The 17873-nt window shown below is 55.1% G+C and overlaps 1 protein-coding gene across 1 annotated transcript in view; it reads left to right on the top strand.

Moving 5' to 3' along the window:
• The first annotated feature begins 740 nt into the window (after positions 1-740).
• LOC149307076 (protein unc-13 homolog C-like) overlaps positions 741-17873 on the top strand; it is a 77706-nt gene continuing 60573 nt past the window's right edge. Inside the window, exons 1-4 of the mRNA XM_089537961.1 lie at positions 741-849; positions 3515-6767; positions 16184-16206; positions 16866-16927. Coding sequence (XP_089394087.1) covers positions 3770-6767; positions 16184-16206; positions 16866-16927 — 3083 coding nt within the window. The 5' untranslated portion in view covers positions 741-849; positions 3515-3769. The remainder of the gene's footprint in view (positions 850-3514; positions 6768-16183; positions 16207-16865; positions 16928-17873) is intronic.

Here is a 17873-nt window from a genome sequence, read left to right on the forward strand (position 1 = left end):
AGACAAGGGTTGCTGCAGTTATTTGACACCAAAGAACGAGGGAGAGACCCTGCTTTTCAGGCCCTTCCTCAGGTCTGGCAAAGGCGGGTCAGCCATTGTGGATTCCTGGGCTGAAGAGATCCCTCTCCTCCTCCTGCCTCTCGCTTTACCAAGCATGGCTGTCTTTTCTACGGAGTTGCGATAGCCTCACCTTAGTCATTTTGGCTAAATCCCGTAAGGTCTAAGGCCTGATTGGCTCTTTGGCCCATCGATTTATACACACACACACACACACACACACCATACATACATACATCTCTAGGTATCCATTGGGAGTCCCAGGTGCCTCGGTTTCCTTTCTGCCGGCTTTCTTTCCCAGGAGCAGAGTCTGTCCTAGAGGGCTCTGGCTGAACCGAGGAGGAGGAGCTGGAAAGGCCTTGGCTTTTTCGTTCTTGGTTGGCTTCTGATGCCCTTCGCCCCCAGACCCAGCTGGAAGCCCCGGGGAAAGCTCGCCAGGCCTCAGGCCCTCCGCAGACCGGCTCCCTTCGGCCGAAAGCCGGACGCACTGACCGCCCAATGCCCCACGGACGGAGCCCCGGAGGGCTCTGGGGCGCAAGGGCACCCCCTGCTGGCCGAGAGAGGGAGAGCCAGAGAGGGAGAGCAGAGCCCCGGGGAGGGAGGCGGGGCTGGATTTCCTGCTGCTGCTGCTGCAGCTGGAGCCACTCTGGGCGCCGTACAGCCAGCGGACGGAGGAGCGGAGGAGCGGAGGGAGCCAGCGAGCGGGACGCCATGGCCAGGCTCTCGGCGGAGGGCCCCTGAAGGAGGAGGAGGCAGAGCCCCCGGACCCCTCCTCGGCCCCTTCGCCGCCCGGTGAGTCCGTCCCGGGGACCTGGGAGGCTTCGGAGAGAGAGGGAGGGAGGGAGGGAGGGCTGCTGCCGAGCGGGGGCCAGTCCTGGCGGGGCGGGGTCCGGCCCTCCAGAAGAGACGGAGGAGGCCCCGGGGGGCCAGGGACCCCTTCCAGAAAGCAGCCTCCGCGCGCTCGCCCTGCCTTGCCCTCCGGCCCCGGCCCTGGCACTTGGGGGCAGGGCCCAGGAGCCACGGGGAGCGGGTGCCAGGCCCACCCCCTCCAGCCCCCCCTCTTCTCCGCAGCCGAGGGGCGACCCTCTGCTAGCCCCCCACTTTGCCCGGGGCCCCTGGGTTTGTGGCTCCAGCGGAGGAGGATCTGGGCATCCTGGGAGCTTTCCCTGAGTCTGCCCAGGTGGGGAGCTCAGGCTCTCTAGGGGAAGCAGCCCCCTTCCCTGGGCCCGGATGTCAGGCCTTGCCCGAAGACCCCTGCCGCCAGAGGGTCCCAGCGCTGGGCTGGGCCAGATCCTGCGGCAGAGTCCAGAGGGCCAGGCCAGAGTCCGGTCGCCCTCCCGAAATTCACACACAGAGACAGAGACAAGGCCTGACCGGAGAGTGGATCCGAGAGCTGCAGAGGGAGGGAGGGGAGTCCACCGGAGGGGCCCCTTGGACAAGAGAGGCCCCCTTTGACCCGGCCAGGATCCAGGGCCTAGAGCTGCCTCTGGAGACCTGGCTGGGAACTGGGGGGCAAGCATTGGCCTTCTGGGAGGCAGGCAGGCAGGCAGCCCCCCTCCGCCCCATCTGCCGGCCCTTGGTGGTGCTCTCGGGGCGGTAGGCAGATGCCTAGCTGGCTGCCAGTTTGCGCCTGGCCTTTTGGGGTCAGACGGAGCGGACCATTTGGACATAAGGGGTCAGAGCATTGGACGTGAGCCTCTCGAGCGCTTCCAGCTGGGGCCAGGCGGGTCTTGGCTCCTCCTTGGCCCAGAGGCTCCAGGCAGAAGCAGGGAGGGGGCCGGGCCCCATCCAGAGCCAGCCCAAGTCCCTTGGGGTCACGGAGGGGGTCATCTTCGGGCGTGTGTCCGGCCACTCTGCGCCAAGGGCCAGGCTCCGGCACTGCAGGGCCCCCAAGAGGCACCAAGGCGGAGGTCCCTTTGCCCCCCAGGGGCTCGGGGAAGTGGGGGGCTCCTCTCTGGGGAAACAGGCCTTTGGCACAGTCTGTCTGCCAGTCTGCCAAGGTGGGGCGGAATGGGGCACCACAGGGCAGGACAAAGGCCTGCAGCCCCTCCCAGCCCCAGCAGCTTCTGCTCCGAAGAAGTTCTTCTGGGCCAGAATGCAAGTGATGGGCGGGGCATAAGGCAAAGGGGGCGGGGCCTAAAGATGCCCACCTTTGAACTGGCTGTGCCTTGCTGAGCCTTTCAGCCCTTTAGAAGGAGGAGGTCTTTGCAAGAGGCCCCCCTCAATGCTGGTGTCCTGAGCAGGGCCCCTTGGCCAGAGGTTGAGCCAGGTTCCCAGGGGCCCCCAGTTCAGTCCCAGAGCCTGAGCAGGAGGAAGACAGAGAGGGCCTAGGACAGTGATGCCCCTTTGCTGCGGGGCTGCTCTGAAGCCCCCTCCTGGTTATTTTGGAGATGCATAACAGCAGTGTGGCTTTGGAGGCGGGCGCGAGAGACCCTGAGCTGAGAGGCAGATGTGGAAGTGGAGTCTCTTTGCTCTTTGCCACCATCATCCCCTTCTTGCTCCTGAGCCTCTGGTGCAACTGTCAGCCCAAGACCAAAGCACCTGTGCTTCATCGCATGTGAGCATTTGCCTTTGCCCCCTGCGTCGCACTTGGCAGGGAGCTCACTTGGTTTAAGGGTCTTCTTCCCCTGCCCCTCCCCCCCAATGCAGCTAGAGGATGAAACTCTGGCTTGCTGAATGCCCTGAGAGCTGTTCTTGCAAATAGTGTCTGCAATTATATCTTGCATAACCATATCTTGCTTTGTGCGCGTCAGTGCATTCCTACAGGAAATGCTGCTTTGCTGCACTCATTCAGACTGATGCAAAGAGCAGAACAGCAGAACTGCCAGCATTTGTAGAAAGAGAGAGAGAGCGGAGGGGGTTCAAGCGGGCCAATGGCTGGCAGGGTTTGCAGAAGGGTCTCCTGGCATCTGAAAGCCATTGCTACTATTAGAAGAATAACGAGGAGGTTGGGCAGGGTACACACAGACCAGCCTCTCCTCTTGGCTTCTTTGCGCTACGCAGGCCTGTGACTTGTGAGCAATGCTGCCAAAGCCTTGCTGAATTTAATGCACTTGACCCAGGAGGAGGCCAGGGCAAAAGTCCAGTCTGTGTGGAAGCCTTGGCTCTGAGCAGGAATAATTTCCAAGCAAAATACATATATGACCAATCTCCTTTATAAAACCCTGTTCTTCTTGAGTGAGCCTTGCTTTTGGTTGGGAGTTTTTCTAAACACCAAACCTTTGAGCTGTGATATATCAAATAGTGCCATGAAAACCACAGAAGTCATTTTGTCTCTCAGTCAGAGAGTAGGACCCCTTCTGACATTTTTGTTAATGTCTGTAGCAAAACTTGGTTGTTGTTGTTGCTGTTTTTAAACAATTGCAAAATGTCAGATGGGCAATGCCCAGCCTCCCTCAGCCGAGTATGTGCAAGGATGGGTTTGGAGGCCATGCTGACGCCTTCTCCTGCTTTCTAGATGCTGCGGAGACTGATGGGAAGCTGAGCTGCATCATCATCGTTGTCGTCGGTGGGTCTCCTTCAAGAGGCGCTTTATAGCCTCCCTGTTTGCTGTGGGTGGCCTCGACGGGCCCCAGGAGAAGCGTGTGCCACGTGTGGCCCTTGTGGATGTTTGCGGCAGTCCCACTGCCTGAGGATGATGCAGGAAGCAGGCAAACCCACTTGTGGATAGACTCCCTTCCTTGCGGGAAACAGCTGAGTGAAGTTGCCCTCCATGGTTTCTGCGCTCTTCCAGAGTCTGCTCTCTTCTTACATATACAAGATTTGCAAAGGAATGTTTACAAAGAAATTGGGAAACAGTACAGAGAAGAAAGAGAGCTGTAAAGGCAAAAAGGAACAAGACGTTCCTCTGTCTGGGCCAGTAAAGAATCCCACCTTCTCCAATACTTTGAGGAGCACTGTCCGGAAGATCGCCAAGTGCTCTTCCGCTCGCAACCTGTCCACGGAGGAGGAGGGAGGCAGTCAGGACTTCTCCCTCTCCCCGACCTTCAGCTACCGGGTGGCAATTGCCAATGGGCTGCAGAGGAGCGTTTTCTTAACCAACAAGAATGAGGACCTCCCTCGAGATCCCTCCTCCAACGAGAGCTCCTATTCTGACTCCTTGAGCGAAACCAAAGGCCTGAGCAGCAGCCGGGAACATTCGTCTCACACGATGCCCGTCAGGCGCAACCGGAAGAGCCTGAGCAGCCTAGCCCCTTCAGATGGCAGCTCGGACGGAGAGCGCACCTTGCACAGCTTGAAGCTTGGCGCGCTGAGAAAGCTGCGGAAATGGAAGAAGAGCCAGGAGTGCGTCTCCTCTGACTCGGAGCTCAGCACCTGGAGGAGGACCTGGGGCCTGAGGAGTAAGTCCCTCGACCGGACTGCCCGCCCGCCCAAGTCCAGCCCCCTGGAGCCCAGCTTCAGCTCGACGGGTTGCATCAGCCAAACCCACGACGTGATGGAGATGATCTTCAAGGAGCTCCAGGGCATCAGCCAGATTGAGACGGAGCTCTCGGAGCTGCGGGGCCATGTCAATGCCCTGAAGCAGTCCATCGATGAGATCTCCAGCAGCGTGGAGGTGGTGCAGAGTGAGATCGAGCAGTTGCGGACAGGGTTCGTGCAGTCGAGGCGGGAAACCCGGGACATCCACGACTACATCAAGCAGATCGGGCACACAGGGAGCAAGACCAGCCTGAGGTTCCTCAATGTGCCCGAGGAGAAGGGCGAGAACGTGGAATGCGTGGTGTACAGGACTTTGGTAGACAGAATGGGGTTTTCAGAGGCCCAGAATTCTGTCAAAGTGGAGTTTGCCCACCGAGTGGGACATCAGAGGGATTGCCCCAATGCTAAGCCCCGGCCCATCCTCGTTTACTTTGAAACGCCACAGCAAAGAGACTTAGTTTTGAAGAAATCCTACAAACTCAAAGGGTCTGGCATTGGCGTCTCGACCGATATCCTCTCTCATGACTCAAGAGAGAGGAAGGAGAGAAGCCTGCCTTCCTCACAGACCTACGAGAGCATGGATATGAAGCCCCTGGCTGCTGAGGTGAAAGCGAAGAAACATGATTGGGAGTCACCCGACAGCAGTGACAAAGAACCCGAATCAGATATAAATCGGAATAGCTACGCAAAGATATCCAAATCGGCACCACAGATGAAAAGGAGCCCTACTGCCAAGGCCCGGGAGGGGCTCCCAAACACCCAGGTCCTCCAGGGAGCTGTGAATGGCAACAGGTTCCCTGGTCAAGTCAGCCACAGGGAAGAGTCCCCCGGGACGAAGGGCTTGGCCAAGGACCCCATGGCCATCAGCTACAACACCATGACCCCCCTCTGGCAGTCACAGAGTGACTTTGGCATGCTCAAGCTCAGCCGGTCAGAATCAGATTTCTCTAAACTCTGCCAGTCCTACTCTGAAGACTTTTCGGAGAACCCGTATTTCGGCAGGACCAATGGCAGCTCGCTCTTATCTTCTTCTGACCGAGAGCTCTGGCAGAGAACGCATGAGGACTCCTCCAGCTGGTGCTGCAGCTCACAAGAGCGGACATTGAACCAAGGAGGTCACTTTTATAGGACTGGGGATGAAGTTGACAATGCTGAAGCCGTGGACAGTGGTGTCAGCAATGGCCTGGTGTGTGTGTCCAGCGACAGGAGCCATTACAGCGACTCCCAGGTCTCCCTGGAAGGTGATCCTTCACAATGGAAGGAGTGGAGTCAGCTAGAACAGGACACGGACCTGGGCTTGGATTCCTCAACACAAGACGTTTTGACTTACGACTTGAGCAGCTCTTCTGACCCACAGGTAGACTACGGCCAGATCTCTGATATCCAGTATGATGCTGAAAACAATGACTTTGCCCTGAACGGCAGCTGCCCTCCTGGTCAGGGGCTCAGCAGTGAGCCACAAGGCCAGTGGGATGACCAGTATGGGGGCTACCAGGAGAGCACCCCCAATAGCCTGTACCAGAATCAGAACCGGTTGCCTGCCATGTACCGAAGCCAAAGTGAACTGCCAAGCGACGACTCCGAGGAGGCGCCTCCCAAATCATGGCACAGCCGACTGAGCATTGACCTTTCAGACAAGACATTCAGTTTCCCTAAATTTGGAAATACTCTGCAGCGGGCAAGGTCAGCCTTGGAAGTGGTGTGGAACAAAAGCACACAGAGCCTAAGTGGCGGTGAGGACAGTGGATCATCTTTCATGGGGAGGTTTTGGACATTGTCCCAGTCGACAGCGAATGAATCAAGCACCACTCTGGATTCAGATGTTTACACTGAGCCGTATTACTACAAAGCCGATGAAGAGGAGGGCGAGGAGCAGAAGGAGGAAGACTACAGTGAGCCTGTTGGTGAGAACGAGACTGACTACATGGAGGTGATGGAGCAAGTGCTGGCCAAGCTGGAGAACAGGAGGAGTGCCCATGAGATGGAGGAGCCGGCCTCGGAGGACGAGCCGGAGGAGACACCCTATGAGAGCCCCTGCGCAGTCTCGCAGGAAGAGACACCCGAGGGGTATTTCAGTAACGATGTGGTTAGTGAAGATGTCTTGGAATTTGTGGGTGATTTGGTTCTTGAAACGGAAGTGGAAGAAGTGCTCGAAGATGAAAACCAGAATTTCCCGGAAGTTCCAGTTCAAATCCCAGTCAAGACGAGAGTACGCCCATCTTTTAAAGATGCTGCTCTCAAGGCGTACAAGAAACAGATGAGTGAGCTGGAGGAGAAGATCCTTGCTGGAGGTATGGCATTTACGATATTTTACCAGTAAGCAGCAGTAGCAAAAAGCACAATGACATAAAGGGGTGCTTGGTGTTTACAGTTGTTTTTCTCCCTTCGATTGCCATGCCACAGAAACTTTCTCTGCGTCCTGTAAGAATGAATCTGGACTCGAGGCAGAAGCTCCGGTTGAAGCCAGCTTGGCCAGACGCAGGAGCCGAACCGCAGTGCAGTTCAACCTTGATACAAGAGCTCTGTAGTCCCACTGAAACTGCCTGAGTAAACTGAATTAAATCCAGTTTCAGTGGTGTGACTGCATTACATATCAAACTGCTGGTTTTAAGAAAAATCTATTTTGCTCACTGTTAAAGTGGTAAAGGATTTTGTGGCATTTGCTCAGGGTTGCATTTACACTGCAGAATTAATGCAGTTTGACATCACTTTAACTGTTGTGGCTTCATGCTGTGGAATTCTGGGATTTGTAATTTTGTAAAATATTTAGCCGCCTCTGCTAGAGAGCTCTGGTGCCACAACAAACTACAAATCCCAGCAGTCCATAGGGTGGAGTCGTGGCAGTTAAAGCGGTGTCAGACTGCAATAACTCTGCAGTAGGGCAGCAGCGCCGGTCAGGGTCAGGGGTAGGGGTAGAGTTAGCAGGAGATGTATGAACCAGGCGTTTGATCCTCTTAACGGGCCCGTTCCCTGGGCTGCCTGCCAGGGCTGGGAGGTGCTGTGGGCAATGGGCACTGTGCCACTCTGGCGCCCACACAGCATACCTGGGTTTCCCACCTTGGGGCAATAAATGTGGCCTCTTCTTGTTCTGGCATCTGGGAGTGTCTTCACAACACTTTCGTTCCTGTTGGCTTTTGAGTGAGTTACAATACTACAGCTATTTTATCTGCTGGTGCTATTTTCATGTGGCTCTTGTTATCTACTGATGACTTTTATTTGATTGTTCTATCTGATTTATGTTATGCTGTTCCACCATGAGGTCTTATTTTATTTTACTGACTTATCATAAACTGCTTTGGGAGGATAATTTATCATTGAGGGAGGTTTGAAATAAACTAAACAATAAAAAATTTAAAACAATGTGAATTCTAGGGTTCATGTAATTTAGATGTGCTGAGTTCTCAGACTGAGCCCTAGAGATTCTTCTGACCTGCCCAGTTGGTTGAACACTGTACTTTTCTTAAAAGAAGTGGCCCAGAGACAGCCAGGAAAACCAAAGACATTTATTGAAGAGCCGAGGGTAGAAGCTGGGCAAGTGGCCCTACGGCAGGGGTCGGCAACCCTCGGCCCGCGGAGGCGGCAGGACCAGCCCCAGCCCGGTCCTGCTGCTGCTGCCGCCGCCACCACCACCGCCTCCTCCTCCACCTCCTCCTGGGCCACCCGATCGCGCTGCCCTCCTCCTCCACTACCGCGCGGAGGAGGAAGAGGAGGGCTGCGTGGCCTGGGGCAGAGGAGGCAAAGGGGGAAGCCCCGCGCTGCCCTCCCTGCCTCCCCGCGCGGCCCCGCGCTGCCCACCTCCTTCTTCTTTGCCTCCTCCGCCCCGCCCCCAGGCTGCGTGGCACATGGAGGAGGGGGGAGGAGAAGAAGGAAGAGGAGGAAGAGGAGAAGGAAGAGGAGGAGGGGGGAACAGAAGAAGGAGGAGGAGGAGGAGAAGGAAGAGGAGGAGGGGAGGAGAAGAAGGAGGAGGAGGAAGAAGAGGAGGAGGGGGGGGGAGAAGAAGGAAGAGGAGGAAGAGGAGGAGGGGGAGCAGAAGGAGGAGGTGGTGAGTGGCCAGAGGCCTCAAGGTTTTTTTAAATTTTATTTTGCATGCTTTAATTGCTAACAAGTCTCCCTTGCTTTGACAATGATAGTGTGGTGGTGGTGGTGATGATGATGATGATATGAGTCAGCTTGAGAGGCATGCAGGCACTGTTTCAGAAGACAAGAGAGTGTGACTTTCCAAAGTGCCTTTTCTGTGTATTTTTTGGTTCTTTAATGGTGGTATTGATATCAGAAAGCCTCTGAGGCAAGGCCAATGTAAATTGCTGTGATTTTTACAAACTCATGCGCAGTGAAGAAAAACCAAAGTCCCTTGACCAAGTACACACTTCTGAGAAGAACACTTGGTGCAAGAACTGTGAAACCACCTTGACATGTTCAATATGCATAGCCATGTGAACCCATGTTCAGTGTGAAACCCAAAGAGTTTGGTTATGCAATAAGCCTCTGAAATATCAAGAGGCCATCTTAAGTAAAGCCATGTTCAATGCCCAAATGGGCTGTTTGGAATGGGGGGAGGGGGGTTGGCCAGAAAGGGAAGCCCATTTCTGCCATCTGTCTAGGAATAATGCCCAAATGTCCTCCATTTTGATCATGCCTAAGAAACATGCATTTAGATTAACATTTTTAAAACTCACCAAATTTTTGAATGTCCTCCATTTTTATGAAATGTGTCCTACATTTGTTGTCCTATATTATTTAATTATTTAATTATTTATTTTTTGGCTCCCCCCCCTGTTGTCTGGGGGACACCAACCTGGCCCCCGGCTCAAAAAGGTTGCCTACCCCTGCCCTATGGCGTCCAGAGCAGCCACTTGACCGGACGCATTTGGGCCAGAGCAGCGTCCTTTCAGTTTGGCTTTGAGCGGCTTTCTTCAAAGGCTCCGCTGGGGAGAAAGCAGGCCACCTGCCTTGTGGGAAGGGGCAAAATGGACTGTGGCGTCCATTGCTCATCCTCTCTTGGGCAGCCTCCCATCGGCACCAGCTGCTGCGGTTGCTGCCAGAGAGGCCTGTGGGGACCTTTGGTGTCCTTGGCTGGTTACAGACCGGCACTTTAGTGCGTGACGAGCACGCACTAGGGTTACAAAAGGGCGGTGCTTCCGCACCGCCCTAACCCTAGTGCGTGCTCGTCACGCACTAAACAGTGGCGGCCCTTCCATACGGCCGCCGCCATGAGGACGTCACGGGCGCGCCACCTCTAGACGGGGCGGTGCGGACGTGATGTCCTTGCTCCGCGCCAGGGCACTTAGTGCGCCCTGAACACGGAGCAGGAAGGAGCTCTGTTTCGGAGCTCCTTCCTGGTTTAGTCTGCTGGGTGCAGCCTTCAGACAGCTGCGCCCAGCGGACTAAAAGAGAAAGGGGCCAAGCGGCCCCTTTCTCTTCTCCCTGCCACCGCGGGGTGTCCTTGGGGCTTGAAGCCCCAGGGACACCCCTTTTCAGGCTGCGGGGAAGCGGCGTTTTGCTGCTTCCCCGCAGCCTGAAAAGCGGCGGATCGGGGCCTCAGCGGCTGCCGTTCTGGCTGCTGAGGCCCCGATACTCCGGGGAAAGGGGCGGGTCCAGACCGCCCCAAATGGGTGGTCTATAACCCGCCCTTGTTTGCTTACAGAAACCCTTTTTTCCTTGTTTGGGTTTTATGGAAATCTGAGCCCTGTATTTTGATTTGCTGTGGCCCATGTCCCTCTAGACAACAGGCACTCCTTGAATGATCCTGGTGTCTGTTGAGGCATTTCTCCATCTTGCTCAGACCCCACGGCTCCCTAGGCACATCTTGGTCCTGTGACTGACAGCCCAGCGCTCTCCCCGGGTGGATCTGGGAGCTTTGCTTTGGTTGTTCTGCAGAAGAAGCTGTGGAATAGAAAGCAAGGGCTGAGTGGATTTCTGGGGTTTGGCTTTTCAGGTCTAAATGTGCTTTTGGAATTGATTGTGGGGATCTAGCAATGGGTGCTGTGGGAAACCCACCCTGTTGGGTTTCTGCAGACCTGAGCAGAGAAGGACGGGATGCTGCCCCCTTCTTCTGTCTCCAGCCCTGCTTCCAGCCTCCCTTGGGGGTTGCCAAGCAGTGGGCATACAGCAGTTGTTCTCCTTACAAGCGGCCTGAAGCTGGAAGAAGGGCCTCTTCTGCTGGAGCTCCTTTGCCCAGTTGCCTCTCCTCTGTGGGGGTCTCCTCTCTTGTGATGCTCCTTGGGGGATGCCACCTTCCATCCTTCCTTAGGCCCACTGCCTCAGATGTGGGGGTCTCCTCTCTTGTGATGCTCCCCAGCCAAAGAAGCAGCTTCTCTGTGCAAGCCAATGTTGCTCAGGTGTCAAGGAACAGGAGCCAGGGGCCAGGAGGGGCTTTATCTGGAGCTGATGTGAAAAGCCCCCCTTGGCCACTTGCCTCATGTGGGACGGATCTCTCTCTGTTTCTTTGCCCTCTCTCTGCCTGGCACACCATGAATGGTAGGCAAACCAGCCCCACACTGTCCCCTCCCAGGCGAGAAGTATCCGGATGGCAGGAGGATGTGGAGGCCGCCATTTCTCACCCCGTCCCTTCCATCTTGGGGTGCGCGCTGGGAGCCGTGTGCCCCCCAGCACTGCCCCACGCACCCCATTTCCTCTGGGGTGACATCCTTAGGGCAGGAAGGTTTCATTTCTTCATTGGGAACTCTCCCACTCTTCTGATCTGGTTCTTCGATAATAGCCATATAATAACATTAAGGAATTAAAATCTGTTTTTATCCCGGGGCTGTGTTCCTGACTTTCACAAAGTGAGGATTTGTGGGCTTTGAGCTGCAAGGGGGACACAGAGTTTTCCCCCTGCTTTTATCCAATTTGATGCTTCCCAGGCCTGGCTGGTGGGTTGGCTTCGTGTGGGATTTTGAGTGCCTTTGCTTCAGTGGAAGGGACACTTTCTTCCCTGGGGAGGCCTTTGGGGGCTATTTTCAAGTGGAATCATTTGGATGGCTCAGCAGTGGGCTGGTTGGTGGAAGGAAGGGAGGAAGAAAGGAAGAGAGGGAGGGAGGAGACTGAGGGCCAGGCCTGGGCCATCAGCATCCCCATGGTTTTGTGCTGCCATCCCCCTCATGGCCTGGCAGGTGCCACCCACGGCTCCCCTGTTCTGTGTGGTTCCCTCATTGCTTCAATCCCATCTGTCCTCCCAACAGCCCTGTGAGGCAGGCCAGGCTGTGAGAGGACGAGGGCTCTCTCTTAAGTTTCTCTGGAGTAATTTCCGAGAGGAGGCCGGTGGGGGCTACTTCTCCAATGGCAGTTCCTGGGATGGGGGCTGAGGGGGCTGGAGGATTGGGATCTCTTTGTCCCCGCTAGAATCACAGAATCAGAGAACTGGAAGGGGCCCGAGAGGCCATCAGGCCCATCTCAGTTCAGTGCAGGATCTCAGGCGAAAGCAGTTCCAGCAGGGAGCTGTCCAGCGTCTCTTTGAAGGTGTCCAGAGAAGGAGACCCCATCAGAGTATCCGCTCTGTTGCAAAACAGCTCTCAAGGCGTTCCTTCTAATGTTCAGTTGGGGTAGATGCCCTTGAGGGGTATTTAAAGAGGGTCATCATGTGACTTGAGCAGACTGTTTCTTTGGCCCCAGCTCAACCCCAAATAGAGCCAGGGAGGTAGAGGGGGGGCAGGCCTTTTTAGAGGACACCCCCACATTCTCAGTAAGGCCCCATCTTCCAGGGTTTTTAAAATAAGCTATGGAAACTTTTTCTTTTCTTCTGGCAATTTAAAAAGGTTTTTAAACATATGAAAACTCGGTGCCTCTTTTTAAAGAATGATATTCTCAGCCTTTTTGGCTTTAAGATTGAGATTTTGGTGGCCAGACTCATTGGGGCTAATGTTATGGTGCTGGTGTGCCTTCAAGTCATTTATGACTTATGGCAACCCTAAGGCAAAGCTATCATGGGGTTTTCTTGGCAAGATTTCTTCAGAATGGGGGTTGCCTTTTGTCCTCCCGAGGCTGTGAGCCTGTGAGAGTGGCAGAGTGGAGATTTGAACCTTGGTCTGCAGAGCGGTATTCCAGTGCTCAAACCACTATGCCACGCTGGCCTTTTATTTGTAAAGGAGCAGCTGGAGTCCATTGCCCACACCCTTGCGGCCATCTCCTGCCCCCCCCCCCCTTTCAGTGGCCTCCACCCGGAGCAAAGGCAAGGGCCGGGGAGCTGGCTGAGCATGTCCCCTCCCTCCCCATAGTGGTCCCTCTTGGCTTCCCCTCGCCAGTGCCTTCCCAAATGCTGGTTTCCCCTTCAAGCCTTCCTAATTCTTAGTTGACCTTCTCTGGATCAGACAAGTGGGTCTGGGTGCTGTGCCCCATGGACAACTGAGGGAAGCCTGGATATTCTCTTCCAGGTGCAGAAGCTGGGAAGGAAGGAAGGGAGGGAGGGAGGGAGGGAGGGAGGGAGGCGATCTTCTGTTTCCCTCCTTCTCTGCCAGCTGCTCCAGGCAACGCCGGCTCCTCTGGGCAAAGCCACCTCAGTCCTTTGCACTGTAGAGTGGTAATTTTAGACTCCATCATTCCTGCATGGCTTCCTTGGAGTCCTTCTGACTGATGGGGAGGCTTCCTCAGACATTACCCCCTCCATTTTCCTCTCCCAGCCTAATTAGGGGCTTCTGGAAATACAGCCCTCCTCCCCCCCCCCGTGCCCAGGCGCTCGCTCTGGGTTGCCGCGAATCGTTTCCGCAAACAGACTTCCCTCCCTGGGGTTTGGTTGCCAAGGAAATGCCAGCTGTTGGACCCAGGAAGGGCACAACTCTCTAGTATCAGCGGTGGCACCATGATGGTGGCCAGGGCAGTTGACTGGAGTGTCCAGGCTGTTGCCCTCTGGGACCTCCAGTGGGCTTTGCTCCCAGGGGTCCCTCTGGGGTCTCCTGGCAATGGCTAAGTCAAGCTCAGCATTTGGCTGTGGCTTGGGCTGGTGTGGGGGGGAAAGATAATTTCCCAGCCCTGGTAGGGGATGATGGTCACTGTGGTGGCATGATGCCAGCTGGGAAGGTGATGCAGCCAAGGAAGAATGACTGGGCAGAAGAGTGTGTGTGCATGTGTGTAGAGGACCACATGAAGCTAATTGTTGGTGCACAGCCCCTTCTCTGCTGACTCCCTCCCTCCTTGGTTCTTCATGTTGTGTACCCATTAGCTGCTCGTGGGCAGCGTAATGCCAATTACGGAAGAGTTGTCTTGTGTGGGTGCGCTAATTTGGCAGCGTGTGCTCTCAATTAAGGCATGTAATTTTTAGCTTAATGTTTCTCTTACACAGGAAGCCCTGAGAGTGATGCTTAAGTGCTGCCAGAGACCTCCTCCTCGGTAGCCTCTTTGCTGGGAGAGCTCTCTGCTTGGAAAACAAGACACCAGGCCTTGCCATGCATCTCCCCCTCACCACCCCCCTGGCTCCAGCCAGCCCTTCTTAATCAGCATTTGCACTCCCCCCAGCTCTCTCCTAATTAAACTGTTATAAAGAGAGTGGATTTCTTTGCCTGGCCAAGAGGAAGGGTTTAATTATTACAGCACATCTGTTTGATTTACAGGGCAATCTTTCTCTGTATCAGTTTTTGTGGTGTATCTATTTGAAGGTCCAAAGCAGGGGTAGGCAACCTGCGGCCCGCGGGCCGGATGCGGCCCGGCGAGGCCTTGGGACCGGCCCCAGCCTGGTCCTGCCACCGATTGCCACCGGGGCCTTTGGCCTCTCACGCACAGGGGCAAGGGGGGGCAATTGTCTATAGACGCCTCAGAAACATGCATTTATATTAACATTTTTAAAAAAATCAGCAAATTGTTTTGCTTGTCCTTCACTTTTTTAAAAAAAGTGTCCACCATTTGAAAATGTTGTCCTACATTTGTCCCGGTTTATTTATGTATTTAAATTTTTTAAAAATTATTTAATTATTTATTTTTTGGCTTCGGCCACCCAGTTGTCTGAGGGACAGCAACCCGGCCCCCGGCTCAAAACGGTTGCCTACCCCTGGTCCAAAGTGTAGATTTACTGGGCAGCTGGCATGTGAAGGGCTCTAGGGCCTGGGCAAGGGAACACTGCTGCTGTTGGCACAGATCCGAGCCCAGATTGGCCCAACAGCATCTGATCCAAACCATTTCATTGTGGGCAGCCAACTCTTTGCCCATAAGGTACCAGTCCAAGGCCTTGAAGGGAAGGAGCCAAAGCCTTGAAGGGAAGGAGCCAGCGTGGGGCCCAAGCCCTGTCCTGGGCTCCTCCTTGATCCAAGGGGGTTGGGTGGCCTTTGCAACCCCTCCTGCCCCTTCCCTGCTCATTTTGGCAGCTGTTCCTGGAGTGGGATAACCTGGTTGCAGCTGCGGGCATCTTGCCGAATGCTGCACTCGCAGAATCCTTGCTTTGCAATGTCAAACGCATGGCGCAGTGGGAACAACCGTGCATGCGTAAAATCATAGACTCCTAGAGCTGGAGGAGACCCCAAGGGCCATCCAGTCCAGCCTCCTTCTGCCATGCAGGAATACAGAACCAAAGCACTCATCATTTTCATTTATGAGTTTCCTAATCAGACATGTCGAAGCACAATTGGCTTTGGCTTCTGCCTAAGCCATGTGAGTGGCACACTCCCAGGGTCCTGGGCAGAGGAGCCTTTGGGTTGGATGGTGGGCTGTTGAGACATGGCCCCCTGGGTCTGAGGCTCTTCCTCTGCCAGGGGACCACTGTCTGGGGGGGGGGCACAGTCCCAGTGCTAGGAGCTCCAGGCCATAGGGAGGGAGTGAAGCCTGGACTTAGTACATCCCAATTTCTTCACACACTGGCAGTAGCTGGGAGGGCTGGAGGGAGGGTCTGGTTCAGCAAATGGAGGTGCCATCGCCAGCCACTTTGGCCTTCCTGTGGTTGTCTTGGTGCTTGAGCCATAGACATAGCCCTCTTGGTGGAAGCTCTCCATGTTGGGACAAGGCAGAGGGCACCCAGGGCATCTGAGTCCAGTCCTCTTCCTCCTAGGAAAAGAGTGTGGTACCATCAATGCCCTTCCAAACTACAGAGTTCTGGTGCTGCAATAATGTTTCCATTCCCACATTTCCATCCTATGGAATGTAGAGTCCAGGGAAGGGTTCTGACAGTTGCCAAAGAGCTCTAGTGCATCTCCAAACCATGAATCCCAGGATTCCATGGTGTAGCCATGGAGGTTCAAGTGAAACCATAGTGCTGCAGTTTTCAATGTGCATGAGCCCCATTGGCCCAACTGTGTATTTTGGTGGCTGTACTCTTTTATTTTATGCCCTGTTTGTATGGCCGTGGTGCTCTCGGCCCAGATGACCCATCCTTTGGGAAGGTGGGGCTCTTCACTTGAGGGATGCCCACTTGGAGCCAGCTTCTGAGGGCTTGGGTTCATCGATGGGCCATAAGAACTCTGTGCCAGAAAGGGATTTGGCCCCTAAAGGCCCCTTGGCCTGTGCCACATGCTCAAAACTGCCCCCGCCTGTGCCGCCCAGTCCTACCTGCAGCACAGAAGGGCCACAAAGCTGGGGAAGGGTGGGATGGATGGAGAGAGGGAGGGATGGTGGATGGGCACCCAGCCTGCCCTGCCTTGGCTTAGCCTTAGCTGTAGAGCCTCCCGTCCTGGCTGGCCGGCCATCCTGGCCCCTGGCATGAGGGTAGCCTTTGCATCTGAGCTGTGCCCCCTTTCCTGGAGACTCTTGGAACTAACTGTCTTTATTCCTCCTTTCCCCAATTCTCTTTCAGACAGCAGTTCTGTGGATGAAAAGGTTCTGACCTCACCTGTTTCCTTGGAGGGGGGCTGGGGGCTGTCTTTTGTGGGCCTGTGTTTTGTTACCCAGTTTGACCCGCTTGGTCCCCCATTTAAGTGGTGAAACACGCATGTTCCCTGCCATCCCTCTGGCTTTCCATGCTTCTGCCCTCCCTGCCCCCTTGATCCCCCCGCGATATGCAGGCGCCCCCTCTCTCCTCTCATAGTGGTTCTCTGACATATTGTGGGGTCATACGTCCTGCTAGTTCTCAGTCTGGGATTCCAGTTCTACTGCCCGTGGCAAGTCAGCCCCCTTACCCGCTGGCCACCCCCGCGCTTGCACCCCAGGTTTTAAAAGGAAGCCGCCTGCCCTTCTGTCTGCCGTCCCTCCGTCCATCCATCCCCAAGGGGCCACCTGGGTTGGCTGGCCGGCCAGGAGGGGATCTCTTTAAATGCTGGTTGTGGCACCTCCATTGTTGTTGTTGTTGTTGTTGTTGTTGCTGTTGTTGTTGTTCTTGTTATCTTTTTGACCGAGGAGGACTCTTGGCTTTGGCGTGGAGCTGGCCCTGCTTAGCTTTTCCGTCCCAGGTGTGTCCTGTTCTGTGTGTGGCGCACTTCTCTCCTCGCCCTCCCAGCCAGCCCAGTAACCCTGCTTTTCCTTCTTCTCCTCCATCCAAGGCTCGCATCGTCGGTGGTGGCTCCTTGGAGGCCTCCAAGCTGGCCATCCAAGCCTTCACTGGGTGAGTAGGAGCCTCTCGGATGGGGGGCATGGCAGTGGGGAGGAGGGCAGGGGAGATACCAGCCATGTGCCAAGAGTAGGCTCTGCATCTTTCTCCCTTCCTGCCTTCCTGAGAAAAACGTGGATTAAGCTCACCTGCATTATCTTTAACGCTATGTTTCTTGGGGAGACATTGTCCAAATTGACATATTTAATTTGCTTTACCCTCAAGTTAATTCTGTCTCAGGATTGCTTCCCCCAAACACATTTCCTCCCTCTTTCCCTTTCTCTTCCATCACCTTGAGGTCCTCTCCAGATGCCACCATCTTGCCTGGGCTTGTGGCGAGGGGCATTTTGATGGGTGGGGGCAGCTGGGTGTGCTGCAAAGTACCAGGGGACCATTCTCCTGGTGCCTCCTGTGGGGCCCAGAGGCATACAGAGCGGGAAGCTTTGGCTACCAAAGCACTGGGCTTGGCTGGGCAGCACACTGGCTGCACCCTGAACATTTCAAAAACAAAGCTGCCCTTTTGATCATCCCCCACACCTTTCATGTGTGTGGGGTGTGTGGCTTTTTGTCCACTGAGAGAGCAGTCAGGGAAGGAAGACGGATTGGCAGGGCCCGTTTTTTGCTCACATTCCCCCAAAGTGAGGATTCCTCTTCCTCCTCCTACTCCTGTTACTGATGCTTGACCTCTTACTTCAAGAGACCAGTCCTTCCTCTCTCTCTTCCCCGGTGGTGCTCTTGTGTGGTGCCAAGGCCCATCTCTCTCCGCCTGCCCACTTGGCATAATCCTGCCCACCAAATAAGCCACCAAGGAGCTTATGCAGCTTGGGCTGTTTTGAGGGATGCATGCTGTTCTGTGGGTTCCTGGTTTGGTTTTTGCCCCTTTGTTTTGTCACGCAGAAAGGATGTAGTGCGGTTGCTATATGTTCCTCTCGTCTGCATCTTCCTGTTTGATTTGAGTGAG

This window comes from Sceloporus occidentalis, unplaced genomic scaffold (assembly GCF_023333645.1).
Source record: "Sceloporus occidentalis isolate IW3139 unplaced genomic scaffold, rSceOcc1.0.p SCAF_9, whole genome shotgun sequence".
Taxonomy (NCBI): Eukaryota; Metazoa; Chordata; class Lepidosauria; order Squamata; family Phrynosomatidae; genus Sceloporus; species Sceloporus occidentalis.